The 18,631-nt window shown below is 40.8% G+C and overlaps 1 protein-coding gene across 1 annotated transcript in view; it reads left to right on the top strand.

The window, feature by feature from the left end:
• The window catches only part of SPRED2 (sprouty related EVH1 domain containing 2), a 94,708-nt gene extending 82,342 nt beyond the window's left edge, over positions 1-12,366 (top strand). The window contains exons 5-6 of the mRNA XM_073672172.1: positions 2,224-2,370; positions 3,657-12,366. Coding sequence (XP_073528273.1) covers positions 2,224-2,370; positions 3,657-4,304 — 795 coding nt within the window. The 3' untranslated portion in view covers positions 4,305-12,366. The remainder of the gene's footprint in view (positions 1-2,223; positions 2,371-3,656) is intronic.
• Positions 12,367-18,631: the final 6,265 nt, after the last annotated feature.

Genomic DNA, 18,631 nt, shown 5'->3' with positions numbered 1-18,631 from the left:
AAATCCTTTATTTACAACTATAAAGATAGGAAACTGGATTTATCCTGTATGAATTAAAGTATTCATGTAAAAAATAGATGCCATACGGATGAACAGGAAGGGCATGAAAAAATGGACACACAGATGGCATACAGATGTCAGTATAGATTAAAAATTATCTTTTATTTCTGCACGTAACTGATGATTTTGCATATACTTGGGTGAATCCAGCCTAAAACTGGGGATTTTTGCATCCGCTCATGTGAACCTAGCTTTAAGTCAGATATTTTAGGTAAATCTGGAAAAGGAAAAGTGCCCGCTCTAAAACCAACACAAAATAACAGTAGTAAAATACTGCAACAGTTAAATGGCCACAATACTGTGTACTTCCATGTATAAAACATACAGGGATCTGGTAATCATGTCCTACTGAGGTCTGGAAATATAACAAGGGGTGTACTTGCTTTCAGTTGAATCCCAAATTGCAGGATATTTTGGCTCATTCAGGTTATTTTCGATAATGCCATTCCTTGTTTACCAGGACCACAGCTATCATTATGGGAGGGGGTGGACGCTTCCTGGTCTCTGCTGGTGGCCAGAGCCTCAGATGTTCTTGTAGATGGTAGCGTTTTTTTGTAAATGCAGGCAGTGATTCATAGTTTGCAAGCTGCGGATGTCTACCCAACGTCTGTTCTCCTTGCTCTTTGATAAATGCTGGAATGTGAATGCGTCCTCAATGACTGGCATCTTGAAACTCATTATCGCTCATTTTACAATTGCAGAAATGCCTGCTGGCTGCAAATGGGGGTCAAGCATGTGTGGAATTACTGATATTAGATGGGCAATTGTGCTGTCCAGAAGTGGTAGTCTTCAGCCTATGGTTATATGACCTTTAATGACTACTTCAAAGAATATGGGGCTCCACAGAGGACGTCTCGCACCTTCTCTATCAAATGCAGTCAAGTCACCTCTGTATCCCTTTTACCGGAATATAGCCTCTCAAAGTCTTCCCGTTATCCCCCATTACTAGTAATAATGATGAAGATGAACTTTTAATAAATTCTTAGATTTTATTTTCAAACCTCTTCACCTCCTGCCTCATCAATCTCACTTTTGCTCTTCCTCTAATATTTGGTTAATGGAGTTAATCCTTTGGATCCTCTGGTGGGAACAGGTTCTGACACACAAACAATACCCAAATGGCCGGTGAACTTCAGTGAAGGAGAACCCCACTTCACATTCTCATTAGCTTCTGACATATGGTGTGTATGTGATGTACGATGCAATAAGAAGTAGGCATTCTCTTATCCTGAATCCAAAGTACCCAAGCTCAATGGTAAAAGTGGCCATATACCTTAGTCTCTGTTCACATGTCTGTTTGCACATTTAGTTTGTTCCGTTTTAGGAACAGGCAGACGGAATAGGTGATCCATTGCATTAGTTATGGAAACTGAAGCAGAGCGACCCAATGTTATTGGCTTTGTCTGGGTTCCGATTGGTGAGCAAATATTTGGATGGGGGAAAAAACGTCCTCCATGAAGAACCTCCTTTTCTTCCATTCTAAAAAACGGAACCCTAAAAATAATCACTCTTCTACTTCCATTTGCCTAACCGTGACAATAGATATCTGATTCCATTGTCTGTTCCTAAAACGGAGCAAACTGAACGTGCAAACAGACACCTCAGATGATTGCCAGCCGAACTAGCACCATTACTCATAACCTTCTCATACACATGTATGCTCAGCCAAGTGTGCTCACATTAAAAATGGGTATAGGGGGGGATAAACAACCCAGAGACTCCTGACTGTGGGTTATCTCTCTGGGGTATGTTGAAATCCTGAGTTTGGGACACCTCTATACACATTATATGGGCAACAAAATCAGCAGGCTGACCTTCAGCCAAAGTGTTTGGGCAGTCGTAAGGACCATCTGTGCACCAGTCACAAATAGGAGATCGTGGATTAACAAAAAATAGTCAAGTATCTGATTATCTTCTAACTCTGCTTTACTCTAACATGTGGTTGATACCTTTTTTTTTTTTTTTTTTTTGCTTTTTCATATTCTCATGTGGTCTGTAATGTTCTCGGATGTCGGTCATTACTATAGATACCTGACTATAGTCAGCATAAGTTTTGTCTACAACATCAAAACTGCTTTGGAAGCTAAATTGTTAAAATTGCAGAGCATTATAAAATGTTTCTGGCCTAAGAATGTAATTTTTATTTCCTTTTGCCACTTTCAGACTGGTACAGATAGCTCCTCGAACTCGTCACAGAAAAGAGAGGCACCAGTGAGGACCATCTCATCTCCTATGATGGGTGGAGGTTGTCGATACAGCACGTTGAGTCACATTGATTTCTACAGCACCGAACACTATCCTCCAGAACAAGTGGGTATCCCCCCCCTGCCTAATGAAATATATATAGAAACATATGGAATTATGACTGTTTTGGTAACAGTCCACCTTTAACCAGGGCTGTGGAGTCAGTTAGCCAAATCTCCGACTCAGACTCCGACTCCTCAATTTCCATGACTCTGACTCCCTCATACATGGCTCATGTTTAAAGAAGTTGTCCAGTACTTTATTACCACCCCAATGTATCCCCCCTGGACCCCTAAGGATTTTTGTAATTAGCTTACGTTGCAGATACTGCCTGTGAGCATCACGTGACCCCGCGCTGACGTCACGTCAAGTGAGGCGTGACTCGGTGCTGGGGTCCCCGCTGTGGCTGCTGGGTTGTGGTTTGGTTACCCCCCGCGTCACACCCAGCATCCACCGCGTGCTTTCCCAATGAATGGGGAGAGGCAAAACGCGCTGTGGATTCTGGGTGTGACGCGGGGGGTAACCCCGCCCACAGCCTGGCATCCACCTGGAACGCAGAAGAGAGACCCCTGGCTGCTGCCAGCACTTGTCGTGATGTCAGCAGATGTCAGAGCCGGCTGCAGCCGGGGGTCACGCGATGCCTGTGAGCGGCCAGTGATAGCGCCACTCACCGGCAGTATCTGCAACGTAAGCTAATTACAAAAAATCCATAGGGGCCCCGGGGTGATACATTGGGGGGGTAATATAAAGTACTGGACTATCCCTTTAAGTGATAAATTTACTGTAGCACAGATACATCTCAGATAAAAATCTAGACCCTTAGATCAGGAATAGGACAGACATTTATAGGACATTTCATAATTTTCCCAAATTCTTATGAAAAAATATTCCCCACAAACTGCATTGAACTACTGTACCCAATTTATTATATATATTAGGAGTCAGAGTTGGTCCATTTTATACCGACTCCACCAAAATGAGCTCCGACTCCACAGCCCTGCCTTCAACACGTTTTCTATGATTGTTCCACTGCATCTTAAATAAAGCAACCTTGCGAATATCCATTTAAAAAAAAATTTAGGCAGACTTATAGGTCTCCATGGTAACAGACTACAGCACCGTAGTCTGATCCTGCCTTCTGTGCGGCCCTGGGAGATTATAAAATTGAACAGATGGCAATGTGACTGCAAACTCAAACCATACAGTTTTTCTTTTACCATGGTGACACATAGTTTGCATAAAGGTTATAGACACAAAGCTACAATGCATTCAATGACTTGTAATTGAGAAGAAAAAAAACTCTAACACACCGGACAATGTCTAGATTCCTGACCATGGTCTCTCTCCTTCAGTCATTACCTAGGCCACCTCGACATGTCAGCTTTCCAGATGACGACGATGAGATTGTTCGCATCAACCCAAGGGAAAGAAACTGGCTCACCGGTTATGAGGATTACCGCCAGGCACCAGTCCAACGCAAATACCTGGAGACAGAGAACGCGGACTCATACGTTCGGTTTGCCAAAAACGAATCCTCGAAACACGACTACAACTATCCTTACGTAGATCACACAGACTTTGGCACGTGCAAGGACCTTAAAGGCCCCGTTATAAATACACAACCTAGCCGATGTAAGCCCAGGAGAAAAGAGGGTGAAAGGTCCAGATGTGTATATTGCAGAGACATGTTTAACCATGACGAGAACGGCCGGGGAAAATGTCAGGATGCTCCCGACTCTGTCCGAAACTGCATCCGCCGCGTCAGCTGCATGGGATTTGCAGACTGTGTCCTTTACCACTGCATGTCAGACTCAGAAGGGGATTACACAGATGCTTGTTCATGTGATACCAGTGATGAAAAGTTTTGCCTCCGGTGGATGCTGCTCATTCCCTTGTCAATCATTGCTCCCTGCATGTGCTGTTACCTCCCACTACGAGCTTGCTATAACTGTGGTGTCATGTGTGGGTGCTGTGGTGGCAAACACAAAGCGGTGGGGTGACCGAACGCAAGACCGGGACATTCTACCATGTGTTTCCGGTAGCTGTTTGCTAGGAAGCGTTTTGGCACCAAACACTCCCAACAATTTTGGGTGCCAGGGGCCCAAGCTTCTAGGCCGGATGCACTGAGCCTCAAAACATTTCAGTGGAGGCTTTTAGCGAACTCTCTTTGAGCTTGAAAAGCTGCATTACTAAACCTGTAGTGGGAACTAAGCTGTGTGACCGAAATGCGGACATGTTAATTCTGTCAAGCCATTTTTGGCAGGGTAACGTCACCTGTAAATAGTTTTGGCACTTCCAGAGATGTGGTATCCAAACGCCATATACCAGAGGGGAGGATTGTAGAGTCCTGGAAGGAAAATGGTTAATGTTGAACTATTGAGTATTTTAATCTGCAGCTAGGTATTCTGTGCTTATAACCGAGAGTCACCGGAGTACCATCTTGCAGTATTGCTATTTCTCTATTATGCCAAAACCAATTTATTTATGCATATGTATTATTTGATGTCCATTACCATTTCCTTTTTTTTCCCCAATACTTTACGTTAATTTAAAATCCCAGATTTTCTCCATTTATACAGGATGTGTTGGTGAATTGGAAGAACCTTAGCACTCATTTAAAGGTAAAGTGTCAGGACGATTTTCTTAATCAAATTAAGCGGTCTTTGTTGTAATCCGAAGTGCCAGCTCTGAGCAATCAAGTTTTAAAGCCACTTGTAAATTTGCCTGGATGTGCATTGGGGGTGTATCTGTGCACCCCCTCATTGGCGGTATGTCAGTGCATCAACACACCCCCAATGCACTTCTAGGCTAATTTCCATTGACTTAAATGCTTGATTTCTCTGCACTGACACATCGTATTACTACGAAACGTGTGGACTAGGATCCATACAGCCATACCAATAGATTTAGTAGTGAAATTATCCTTACTGGTTCCTTTTAAGGGTTGTTTCTGGGGATTTTGCAAATCCTGGCCACGAGTAGGGAATGTTAATATAATGCTCATTTCTTTATTTCTTATGGGCCTCCACCATTCCTCTGCCCCGCATTGGTCATTGAATAATCACATCTTGTCCTTCATGCTCCTGACCCCTGCAGCCAATCAACTGGCTTTGGCTTTCACATGCCGTACATGAAAACTTCACCGCTGAGGTCAAAAAATGATGTACAACTTCTGATCACTGCAGGACCGGCAATGACTACCGGAGCGGCAGGGCGGTCAGCATTCTCTAATTTTTGGCCAAATTTTTGTAAAATCCTGGAAAACCCCTTTTGATTATTTAGGGGTTTTGGATATAGTTGGTTTTGTCATACATATTTGACTTTTATTCCCTGTTACTATTAGTAATTAAATGTTTCCCCTTTTTAGTTTCATAATCATGGTGACTCCATAGGGGGTTTTCTTATGGTTCAACCAAAACTTGTGTTTCTTGTTTTCTAGGTTATTTTGGAAAGGGAATGGAATATCCTAATATTTTTCTAAACCAATTACCCATTTATTTTCTTTTTTTATTTTTTTTTGTCCTTTTGCATTTGTTTCCAATCTGTATAGGGGTCTGTGTGTCTGTTGTTTTTTTTTTTCTTTTTTTCCTACCAGACACTACAATTTCAATATAGTAGTATAAGTTATGTTGCAGAAAGATGAAATGGCAGCTGCATTTGCAAAAAAAAAGCTATTGTAGATAAAACCTGTATTCTGCAGTTTGTATAATAGACTTTTCTCATCCCTACCCTCCCCCCACACTTCCTGAAGACTCGTGAGGCAGGCCAGAATTAAGGAAGAACCTTTGCTGGTGTAGCCAAATTATTTGTTCTTATATTAAGAGAATGTGTTACTGTTCACAGTCCTTTATGTAAAAAAAAAATGTACTTCTATCAACGACCTGTAAGAGCTTAAATATTTCTTTCTGCTTTTTTTTTTTTTTTTACAGTTTTTCCTTTCTCCTGCTTCATTTTGCAATTCTTTTTACCCCCCTTCCTGTACACTATGGGGAAGGTTTATGATAAATAGCGCAAAGAGGACCTGGCATGTAGCGGCCAATCAAATCTCTGCTTTCTTTGATTGATAGATAAATGAAAGCTGGAGTCCCATTGGCTGCTGTTGGCTCCAATTTCCACTTGCGTCCGCCATTTTTATGCACCTCGATTCTAGTGCTCTTCTTTTTATTATCTAGTAATACGCCACAAAGAAGTGTTGACGGCACAAGGTGCCTTTTTTTTTTTTGTAATATCCAGTCTATTGTATTGGGAGTTTTCCCCGCTTCTTAGGTCCCAACTTTCTATTCTAGACGAGCTTCTTGTAGTTTAAGACACTAACTTGTAAATAATTGCCTTACGATAACAGTCCAGCATATGATGATACAGTGGGTTTGCTTTGCACTGCTCCTGGGTTTTTGCTGCAAAATTTTATACTAAGACTTTTTTCCTGGCTTTCCGGGTTTACCTTCGGCCCTCACGTTATAGCGCAGTATAGCACTTTTATAATCTGCCTTGGGTTGCATGGCGGCCTGAACCCTGACAAATGGACTGATGGTGAAAGAGGACGGTGAAGGTGTGCCGAGCTGTCTGCTCTATCAACATAGTGTCTTCTCCTTAAATAAAGGAGAGGGTTTGGTGAAAGAATTTGTGCCCTCTTGTTCAACGTTCTCACCTACGTGGACCGGACATTAGGTCTACAATAATATTACGTTCTAGAGTGATTTAATGTGTGCCTTCATTCTACTGAGACATGATGGATGGGACCACACCAGCTGCAATTGGCATAGACTGGATATTTGTAAATCTGTCAGCCAAATACGGCACCACCGGCTCCTACTTTCTACTAATTGATGAGAGTCCTCGCGCATGATTTCATCTTGTTTTGTCTCAATGATCCCAAAAAAATGGAGGCACACTTTAAAGAACACCCAAAGGGAGACTCTGTTTTTCTGAGATCCCTGTGCCGCAGTTCACTTGTGATTTTTCCTGTGCACTTTGCCAGAACCTGTTGGTAACAATAAAACTTTATGGCCGGTGGCTACACTGCAACTTTGGGCGCGATGTCGTAGATTGCCACATTACAATGTAATAAGTGATTGCAGTCGCTTTGTAACACGCATGTCACTGGATTCTTTCATCATGCCAACTTGTTGGGTCACATTATGTCAAACTCGACCATCATGTTGCAATGTACTGCAATTTTTTACCTTATTTCGCTCCAAAGTTGCCACTGACTAAAACAGTAGCCACCTTCTTGATGCTCTTATTAATTTTTAATAAAGGAGATCAGGATTCAATATTCTAAAGTACCAGAACTAAATTGACAAATTTTTATTACCTTGTGGCCAACAGATACAAAACAATTTTGGACATTTTTGAAGAGCCACAATTTCTTCTTGGATAGCCAATTGTGACTTGTGTGTAGCCAGTATACAGGACACGTAACTTCAGCTCCACAAGATAAGTGCCAGGTTTTGCTCTGAAAGAACAGGTTAGACAATGCAGTGGATAATATGGGCATACCCCGGCTTATATTGTGGGCAAGCAGAGAGTACCTTCATATCCGCCCATGCACACTCCAGTAATTCAATTGCCCAATAGTTATTGCCAGTGTGCAGGAAATGCAAACGAGCAATCCCTTACTGTGTGATGTAAACCCCTATATATGGTGGCTTAAGTTAACCACTTATTATTGGCTCCCGATGGTGACCCCACAAATGCTCTGTATTGTCCTTTGTGGGGTTACATGAGAATAGATACTGGTTGACAATGCTACTCTTGTCAATCGGCCTGGTCTGGTATTTCAGTTCATCCAATCGAATGAGGTTGAACTGCGATACCAGACACAACCTATAGGCGAGAGTGGTGCTGTTCCTGGAAAGCAACCAAGCCCTATGTTGTATTCTCATCCAGCCTCTTTAAGATCCCGATGTTCTTTGCATGACAGGCGGACTGGCCATAAACACGTAGACTCGATCAGCAATTTTAGAACTGCCACTCCCTGTGCATAGATCATAAATGGCCGAGATGGGAATATCCCTTTTTAAGGTATTTCCCTCAGACCTCACACAGTGTGGGAGGCCTTAGATTAAATTTGAAAATTATTTTAAACACTAATATCGCTGGCCATGGCTATTTTGCCGAGCACCTCCAATGTCGCTGACGTTTCCACATGCAGACAGACATTGCAATCTGTAGGCATTAGGGCGGCTCTGGCCGCCTTTCAATCTGCTCTTTGCCATTTAAAGGGACACTAAACCTAGCCTGGAATTATTCCACATTTGTATTCAATCTATAAGGTAAGGGAAAAGCTGACTGCAACGGCCTTTAGTAGGGTTAGTGAAGGCCAGAAAAATATCTGCCCCCATCATCACTACTTATTCTGAGACCTTTCCATGGAGCTTGTATGTTAATCTTCCAACTTTAGGTTTACTACCCCTTTTAATTGTGGTGCGAGATTTCTTCAGTGCAGCAAATTCATTGATCTGGGCAAGCTATGGCTCTCCAGCTATTAAGGAACTACAAATACCAGCAGGTCCTGCCAGACTGCCGGGATCCGCAGTGATGGTCAGCTGTGCACAATGTATCTGGCGGTAATACTGTCCATGAGGATGAGAACAATGGCGCACGTAGACTAATGTTGTTGTGATTTAACCCATGTCAGTCCAATTTCTTTGAGGCCTGTATATAACGGACACAGGGGAGGGGTAAAAAAAAAGTGGAAAAGTGACTTTTTTTATTAAATGAAATTATATTGCAAGATTAGCCAAATAATTTTTGTATCTTTGAAAGTATAACTATACCTATAAATATATATAAATCTATATATCGTGAGACGGCTCTAGCTTACTAGCATAGTACAATCTGAATATTACGAGGCAGCTGGGGACTGGCTTCCTAAAGTTGGCATTTCTGTTCCTGCCATAAACTTCTCTTTGCAGTAAATTGCCAGCGGGTGCATGCCTTTCCCCATCCTCTGATTGCACATTGACATTATTATTAAAGAGATGTTTTTGTTTTGTTTTTTTTTGTTTTATGCCAAGTAGATTTGATTTCCCATTAGAAAGATCTGTATAAGATAAGTGGTCCGCTTTTAACCCATTCGTCACTGACTGCAGTATGTTGCTTTATTTTATTTTTATTTATTTTTTGCAAAATCTGAAATGTGATTGCCTTGATTTTTTTTTTTGATTTTTTATTTTTTAATTAGGCTAGGGTTACATGGAGACATTGGTTGCGTGATCCAATATATTCATGCAACGATCTCGTATTTTAGACAGGTTGGATGCATGTCTTAGTGACTTCCAATAAAGTCTACAGGGGGCAAAATCCTGCAACCCCATTGACAATCATTAAATGCGATGTCGCAATGTATCATCATGATCTTCATGTCGCCCCAGCCTAAATTTAGAGAACTAAACTCCTTTACCCAACATGACCATGGTGCCTGGCTGGAGCTTAGCCTACACCTAAAAGCTCCCCGGAAATATCTGTTTAGCAAATACTTGTATTCTGTGAGTTCTGCCGCAGTTCCTGTTATTCCGCCTGAAAATCTATCAATGAATTGCCATTTGGTAAAGATGAGCAAAAAAGACTCGCACTACCCCCGTCCGGCATCCACTCGCTAGCAGGATCAGAGCAGTCAGACTTTCTCGGCCGGCACTCAAATGTCGGCATCCTGGACTCTACTAGGGTAGTGTGATGCTATCAGAGTCTATAGGGAATTTTAGGCGGGATATGCTAATGGTTATCCGTTTATTCATACATTTCCAGGAGCAATAACTGAGACACAGCGTAAAGTTTTATGACACTCCAAAATTCTTTCACAGGGAATACGAATATTTCCAAAACAGGTCGGAGCTTCTCGATCCTCTTTTACACTTTCACTGCCAGAATGATCAGCTTTGTAATTCCATCTTGAAATGCAAATTTCCTCTTTGCTTCCTCCTGGAAATGTTTATGGGTGTCGGATGGAGCTTGCGAATGTTAAAGACTCCCGATTTTTTTTTTTATATATATTGGACAACTTCTTAAATGTCCTTGAGTTTTAATTTCACTCTGTGAGTCCTGAACTAAGCTGTGGAGTTATGCAAGATTCCCGTCTCAGAGATCCTATCCCATTATATAATAGGTATAATAATAATAATATTAGCAAATAACTCCAATTAGAAATGTAGTATAGTTCTTCTGATTCGCTATGTCGCTTACCCCTTGTGCAGGGCATTGCAGTAGCTTAGGTATCCATGGTTACCACCACTAACAACTAGCTAACTGTCACTAGGAGGGGTCGTGACCTTGAATACCTAAGGTACTACAGTGCCCTGCACATGGGGTAAGCGACATAGTGAATCGTAAAAGCTATACTACATTCCTAATTGGAGGGATTTGCTAATATTATTATTACACCTACTACATATTGGGATAGGATCTTGGAGATAGGAATACCCCTTTAAGGGCCAACCTCTGTTTAAAAAACGGCGCCACTCATCATAAGGGCGGTGCTGGTATTGCAGCTCAGACTCGACCAATTGGTAACAGTGGTGCTCTTTTTGGGAGAAGAGATTATTTTTTGATCTTGTACAACCCCTTAAATTTAAGGGGAACAACACTAAGCCAGTTGGGTTTGTCTGTATCCCTTCTTCATATCTCAGTACAGAATATTTGTTCTGACTAGTCTGATGTCTTCTACATACAGTGTAAGGAAAGCTGTGCTGATCATATTGCAGTGATGGTTTCACAAGGCTTACCGGAAGGGGTAGGCTATCTTTTGCACTACAATTGTTGTCAAATTACCCTCTGCTTCCTCTTCTGCCGGTCACTGGTTACCTATCCTCAGCTTAGGCTGTTTCCATTTCCATTTGTATTTTTTGTTTTTATGATCCTTTTTGATTGGCAGAATAATGGAAATAAAATTTGTTATAGGACCCATTTATCTGCCTTTTTTCCCTTTAAAATGCCTTCATTCTGTATCTGTACTGTCTTCGATCCATTTTTTTGACTAAAAAAGGGACACTTGGGAAAAAAAAAATTAGTCTATAGGAAACTGAGACACCTCTTGTAAAAACTAATCCCGTCAAAACAATAAAAACCAATTCCCATGGATAACAAAGTTTTGTGTTTTTGTTCCTTCCATTTTTATGCCGAACTGGATCCGTTACAAACTGATCCCATATGGAAATGTGAACTTAGCCTTAACTTAAAGCTGTTGTCCAGTAAAAAAAAAAAAAAGTTATACTGAAATGTGCTTAATATATTAAGGTGTGCAACTTAAAGGGAAGCTGTCAGTAGTTTTTTGCTGTGGAATCCGCGAGCAGCATGATGTAGGAGCGGAGAACTAGATTCCAGCGATGTGTCACTTACTGGGCTGCTTGGTGAAGTTTTGATAAAATCCCTGTTTTCTCTTCTGTAGATTTAGCAGTACTATGACTGCTGAGCCATGTACAACCCCGCCCACACCACTGATTGGCAGCTTGCAGCCACAGCAATTTACCAATCAGTGGTGGGGGCGGGATTAAACATCGGGACTACCTGACACGCGACACCTAGTCCTCTAATGATGATCTCCTGCTGATAACACACTTGGATTGAAACTGTAGCAAATTGCTGAGCAAGTGACACATCGCTGGAATCAGTCTCTCTGCCTCTACATCATGCTACTCGCAGATTAATAGCAAAAACCTGCAGATATTCCCTTTAATCCTCTACTTATCCAATGTTGCCAGTTCTTCAGATATCCTGTACGAACCCTGGCTGCTCGGCTGCTGTGAAGGAAGGAAGGAGGCTGGCTGATTGACACATTAAAGGGCCAGACTTGCCCATGGAAATGAGTCCGAGAGGGGGGTTGGCTTAGCTATTGAAATTGGCCAACTTCCCACACCACACTAATAACATGCCGACGCAAAAAAAAAAACTCAAGCGCTCCTTCGATTGTTAGGGATGTGCCAAGATCGGGGCTTCTTGGATAAGTAAATTGTTTTTGAAATTGTACAGCTTAGAATTATAAGCATACTTCAATATATTTTTTTTTTTTGTAAATTGGACGACCCATTTATAAACTCCACTCATGGTAAGACTTTACTAACAAATCTCCATAAAGGAGAAGTGAAGGCACTCCTAGTGAGGCACAAGGGTCGGCTACTTAAAAACTAGGAGTGTTTTTGGTTTCTGCATCTCTTATGGCAACAGTTGTTACTTGGCAAATGCTTCGACCATCAAGGTAAAAAAAAAAAAAAGAACAAAATGTTTGATAAAAAAGTTATTTTCCTTGCAAAGGTTGCAGACCTGAGACCCCCGGTGCTCCGTGAGAGGACAGAAGGTCACTACTAATATATTACAATGAGTGGAGTTGTTCCTCTACATTAATGTGGGATTTAATTTGTCATTCCCTTTTTTTATCATGTTCCGCAAAAAGAAGTGTAAATCATAATATCTTTGACTTTCATCTGCTTTCCTGCACTTTCCAGAACCATTTGATTTTCTTTTGTATCTGTGGTAAGGGATTAACCAGTTTCATTCACAGTTGGTGTCTTGAAAATGCTTTTTTTTGGGGGGGGGGGGATGTGGTTTTGGGGTGAAGGTGGCGGTAGGGGTTATGTGTTGTTGTTTTTTTTGTTTTGTTTTTTGTGTTTTTGTTTTCTCCTTCAGCTATTGCTTACATTAACAAATTAAAGTGCCTAAAGTATATTCACTATGTATCTGTATTCTTAAAAAAAAAAAAAAAAAGTCAAACCTGTTGTAGTAATTTTTATATGCCTTTTTACCTCTGTGTAAGAAAAAAAGAGAAAAAAAAAAAGAAAACAAAAAAAGCAAACAAAAATCTATACAAGTGTAATGATGTACATTTTTAGTTAACTTTTTTTAATTGTTTCTAATATGTATGATCAACATAGTTACTGCTTTACCATGTAAATATAAATACATAATATGACAAATGTTTGTCTTAAGTTACTTTTTATTGACAAATCTCAAGTTTGGTGAACATTAAGTTTATGTACAAATGTATAGTAATTTTAGGTGCCTCTTCTATTGGCAACGTGTATTGAAGTTGCAATAAAGTGTAAGCACTCCAACCGAAATGATGTTTCTTTGATTTGCAGTGCGTCCACATCAAGCCATTGAGGTAGGGTCATTTTCTAGGTGTAGTAAGTAGGAATGAGTGGACCAGTAGAAGTTCTCGTTCGACTGAACTTTAGTCCAAAGTATGGTTACCAGAACTCTACATGAACTTTAACCAGAACCCAAACCCCATAGAAGTCAATGGGGATCCAAACTTTGGTGTTTTAAATTGGGCTCTCTCCCCCCTCTCTCTTGGTCATCCCCTGTCCTGCCCGAGCTCCGTCCATTTTTCAAAAAGTTGATGGTGAAACTGGTTGGGACTGGCGTAAAAAAAAAAAAAAAAATTGCCAGAAGGCACAAATTTTTTGCTGAACCTCAAGGAGCACAAAAAATTTCTGATGCTTCATGACGTTTTACACTAGAATTCTAGCAAAAACTGCCTTATGATTCGAGGCCATAGTCAGCTTGTGCTTGTTCTGTTTGTCTGGTGTATATACACTCCTCAACATTGACTGCCATAACTCCAGGATTTTTCCTTCTTGGTGTTGCAATTTCACAGTATCGATAGATTTGTTAATGATCTGGAAATGGTGAAAAAATGGAAACCAAATTTTCAAAGCATCTCAATTTAGTCAGTATAGAGTATGAGCTCAACATACTTATTCACCTTGGCTGCCATCAGTGAGGTTATTAATGGGGTTTCCAGTGCTTTTATATTGATGGACTATTTCTAGGATAGGTCATCAATATCAGATAGGTGGTGGTGCGACATCCAGCACCCCAGTCAGTCAGCTGTTCTCAATGCTGGCGGCAACCAGATATGAACAGTTGCGAAACATTAAATCTTTGTCAACTGTGTGGTAGCCACCTCAGTCCAGTCCCCGGCCATGGCTACTAAACAGTTGACAAAGCTGTGCAGCTCCACAACTGGCACCAAGAACATCTGATTCCCCGGGGTGCCAGATGTTGGACCTCCACTGCTGTGATATTGATGACCTATCCTAAGGATATGTAAAGAGAGGAGAGAACAAGGCGCAATGGGTGACTCAGTATTGCAATTTGTAGAGGGGTGTGGGGATGGCTACTAACCTTATGAAGTTGTGCACCTCTGCACAACCCCAGCGTAAAGCTCCACAAGCTCCGCTCTGTTGGTGGCTGTCATCTATTTCCAGCGGCGTTCACAGATCCTGATCTCTTGGTGGTATATCACGTGGTCAGGTTAGTAGCATGTAATGCCGAGATAGACGCCCAGCTTCACCAACACCCCCGGCAGCGTTCCGGAGGGGTTAAGGCAGCGCAGCTTGGAAAACCAGGGTAGTAATTTTAATTAAATTGCTCCCACAGGTGAAAAAACAATAGATTAAAGGCAGCTCTACCGCACCCCAACAGGGGGAAAAGGACAATCAGAGAATATGAATAGCGGTATCAGAGCGCCAATAACAGGGCAAAAATATTAAAAGGACAGATTTATTAATACACACACAACGCGTTTCGGTGGACACAGCCACCTTCATCAGGTGTGACAAGCAGCAAACAATTGATCCTTATATACATTTGACTAGGTATACAATTACTTAAAAGGGGCGGGGCCAGATACAGAGTAATACCTCTATATTAACCCCTTGAGTTCATATATGCTCAATAGAGTAAAAAGGATTGTTATAAAATAATGCCTAATGAAGCATATAGGGTTTCTATCATTGTAATTAGGAAAAGTAGACGAAGAAAGGAAAGAAAAAAAAAAATTCCAAAAAATAAAAAAATTCCAAAAAAAAAAATAAAAAAATTTGGGAATTTTTTTATTTTTTTTAATTTTTGGGAATTTTTTTTTTTTTTTTTTCTCTTTCCTTTCTTCGTCTACTTTTCTTAATTACAATGATAGAAACTGATTGTAATTTTATAACTTTATATTTATGCATTGTTTTATGTTGTATGTAAAAATTATTATTATTATTATTTTTTTATATAATCTAAAATATAGGGTGGTAGATGACAACATATCCTATGAAGTATTAAGATTATAGGATTCACAAGTTTTTTTTTTTTTTTTTTTTTACAGCGAATCCTTTTTATAAGAACCCTATATGCTTCATTAGGCATTATTTTATAACCATCCTTTTTACTCTATTGAGCATATATGAACTCAAGGGGTTAATATAGAGGTATTACTCTGTATCTGGCCCCGCCCCTTTTAAGTAATTGTATACCTAGTCAAATGTATATAAGGATCAATTGTTTGCTGCTTGTCACACCTGATGAAGGTGGCTGTGTCCACCGAAACGCGTTGTGTGTGTATTAATAAATCTGTCCTTTTAATATTTTTGCCCTGTTATTGGCGCTCTGGTACCGCTATTCATATTCTCTGACTATCCTAAGGATAGGCCATCAGTATAAAAGTACTTGTCTGAGGGATGTTCCGGCTACGCTGAATGAATGCACTTGGCACGCAAATCAGAAAGATCCGTTGCTTCCAGCTCCCTTTGCAATTGCAGACCAAAGAGGTCCTGAATATGGGAGACAAGTCTGGAGATGCTGTAGGTCATGGTAGCACATTTAGTCCATGCAGGTTGTTCACACAAGCAACATGTGGCCTGGTGGTATTGTGTTGCAAAACTGCCCCTGGGGCACCTTAGAAAAATGGCCTAACCTCTGGTTCCATGACTAAATCAATGTAATATGCTATTAGTGTACCTGGAATGAAGAATAGAGGGGTCCTGCTGCTGTACATTACACCACCGCACACCATAATCCTCAAGAGTAGGACAAGTTTGATGATCCCTCTTGAAGGCCTCTTAATGTCATAGCCCAAATAGTCTCCAGACCGATACATGCATGTAAGTAATAATAAAAAAGTCTCAAAAGGTGGAAACCCCCTTTAAGCTTTTGGAGTCTATTTTCATAATAGTTTCTGTTGCCTTCCAGCTGAAATGTGTGTAACAAAACTACCTAGGCACAATTAGGCTAAGTGCCCACGATGCAGAAAAGCGATTTTAGCATCACTTGGAAAAGTGCTTGTCAACTTGGTCACACTATATAAATTCATACAACTGGCATGGATTTTATATAGTGTGACCAAGTTAATAGTTTAAAAAAAAAGAATAAAAATGGTAAAAAATGAAAAAAAAAAAAAAACATTATACTCACCTTCCGATGGCCCCCGGTCATCTTCTCTGGTGCGTCCGGTGTGTTGGGCGGCTCGCAGTGGTGTAAAAGGACCTTCCATGATGTCATTTAGTCATGTGACATGTCACGCAACCGCCGACGTCAGCGGTCGCGTGACCTGTCACATGACTAAGTGACGTCATGGAAGGTCCTTTTACACCATCGCGAGCCACCAGGGAGCTAGGACGCATCGGAGAGAAGACCGCGGACCATCAGAAGGTGAGTATAATGTTTGTTTTTTTTTTATTTTCTTTTTTTTTACAGGTACTATGGTACCCGGGTCTGGATGAGAGTCTCCTCTTCTCCAGACCCGGGTACCATCCACATATTGAATCGCATAATGTCCGCATTTGGTCATGCGGATATTATGCGATTCAATGCAAGTCAATAGCGGCAATTACTCCGCGTTTCCGCAAAAATAATGGACATGCTGCGGATTTTTCCGCAATGATAATCCGCAGCGGAAATTTCCGCAGCATGTGCACAGCACATGCGGACTATCATTGGGGACCATGGGGCACGTATTACTAAGTGTTTAAGCGTTTTCGTTGCGGAAATTCGGTGGCAAAAATGCTTGAAAAACGCATAGTGGGCACACAGCCTTAAAGGAAATCTGGGCAGGTAATAGAGCTAAAGTGACTGAGGCTTTAGCTCTACCATATCCATCTGCATATCAAATCAAAAGCTGATTTCTGAGTAACAGAAACAGACTAGCCATGTGAAGGTATTGCTGGACTTGTCTTTAAAAGATGCATATGCCCCCATAAATAGTTTGGGGTGTGAAATCCTGTGACTGATTCCCCGACGGAAATCACAATAACCTGTTGATGTGTTGGGCTTGTACAATTCTATATAAATCCATCTAATTTAAGCATAACTGGCTGTGGCTCGCCCCGACTGTTCGCATATTTAGATTTTCTATTTCATTTCGGACGGTCAAGTGTGAGCGCCAGCTGTCCAGAATCGTTTATCTGGTCCTTATATAGATTGGGGCTCTTTTGGGGTTTCATTGGACACCCGACGGAGATTTGTATATGTAGTAAGTGGATTTTTTAAGACATCTATAAAATGACAGAATTGCTAAGTTTACAGCAGAAAAGTTAACATCAATGTAATTTTTTTAAACTGGAAGGAGAGCGCAATAAATAGGTTTCCTTTTCACTGACCACAAACACGTTCCATAAACTCATTTAATTGTAAAAATAAATGGCCTGATTCATTATTGCATTTTCGCCTCTTTCTTGTTGCGTTTTTAATGTTTTGCGCCTTTTTTATGTTTGCGCCATTTTCATCTTTTCACTTGCCCCTTTTTTAAAGTCACTTTTTGTGTGTTTTGTCATTGTTTTTTTTAGTTCAAAACTGCGGGCAGAGATAAGAATCATAGAATGTTAGAGTTGGAAGGGACCTCTAGGGTCATCTGGTCCAACATCCTGCTCAATGCATGAGTCACTAAACCATCTCAGACAGATGCCTGAGATGGTTTAGTGAATCCTGCATTGAGCAGGGGGTTGGACCAGATGACCCTGGAGGTCCCTTCCAACTCGATGTTTTTGCCTGATTCATCATTTGCAGTTTTTTGAAAAAGTGAGAATTATGGCAAATGTCCTCCAGTTCCCCTCTGCTGCAGTGATGTTATGTATGCTTAAAATAAAATTTTGGCTCAATTTTTGTGATATTTTTGTGGAACATGCAACCTTTTTTGCATTAAGAAGTTTCAAAACAGATTAAAGACAAAAATAAAGTTATGTAACATCAATGCAAATTGTTGCAACGTTATCAAAGTTATTGTGTAAGCCTAGCCTTAAAGAGTAACCGTTGTTTTAATTTCACAAATCAATAGTACACAGGACAATAAACTTTGTAATAGATATTATAAGAGAAATCTGCTTCTTTCTCATCCTGGACTGATGATTCATTCTCATTTCATGAGTAAAATCTGTACTCAGTGAAGACAGATTTTCCTATTATTGAGTTAGGAGACGACAGTTGGTGCTCATATGATTCTATGGAGGAGCTAGAGGCAGACAGACATTTTGCTGCAAGTTTTGAAACTGGAGTTAGGGCCTGTGCACATGTTGCAGATTTGTTGCTTTTTCTCTGCACAGATTTGTCACAAGACCTGAAGGGTTTACTG

This window comes from Phyllobates terribilis, unplaced genomic scaffold (assembly GCF_046119375.1).
Source record: "Phyllobates terribilis strain yellow unplaced genomic scaffold, ASM4611937v1 Scaffold_3__8_contigs__length_932513732, whole genome shotgun sequence".
Classification (NCBI taxonomy): Eukaryota; Metazoa; Chordata; class Amphibia; order Anura; family Dendrobatidae; genus Phyllobates; species Phyllobates terribilis.
Note: the sequence above shows the minus strand (reverse complement) of the source record. Positions and strands in the feature narration are given on the sequence as shown.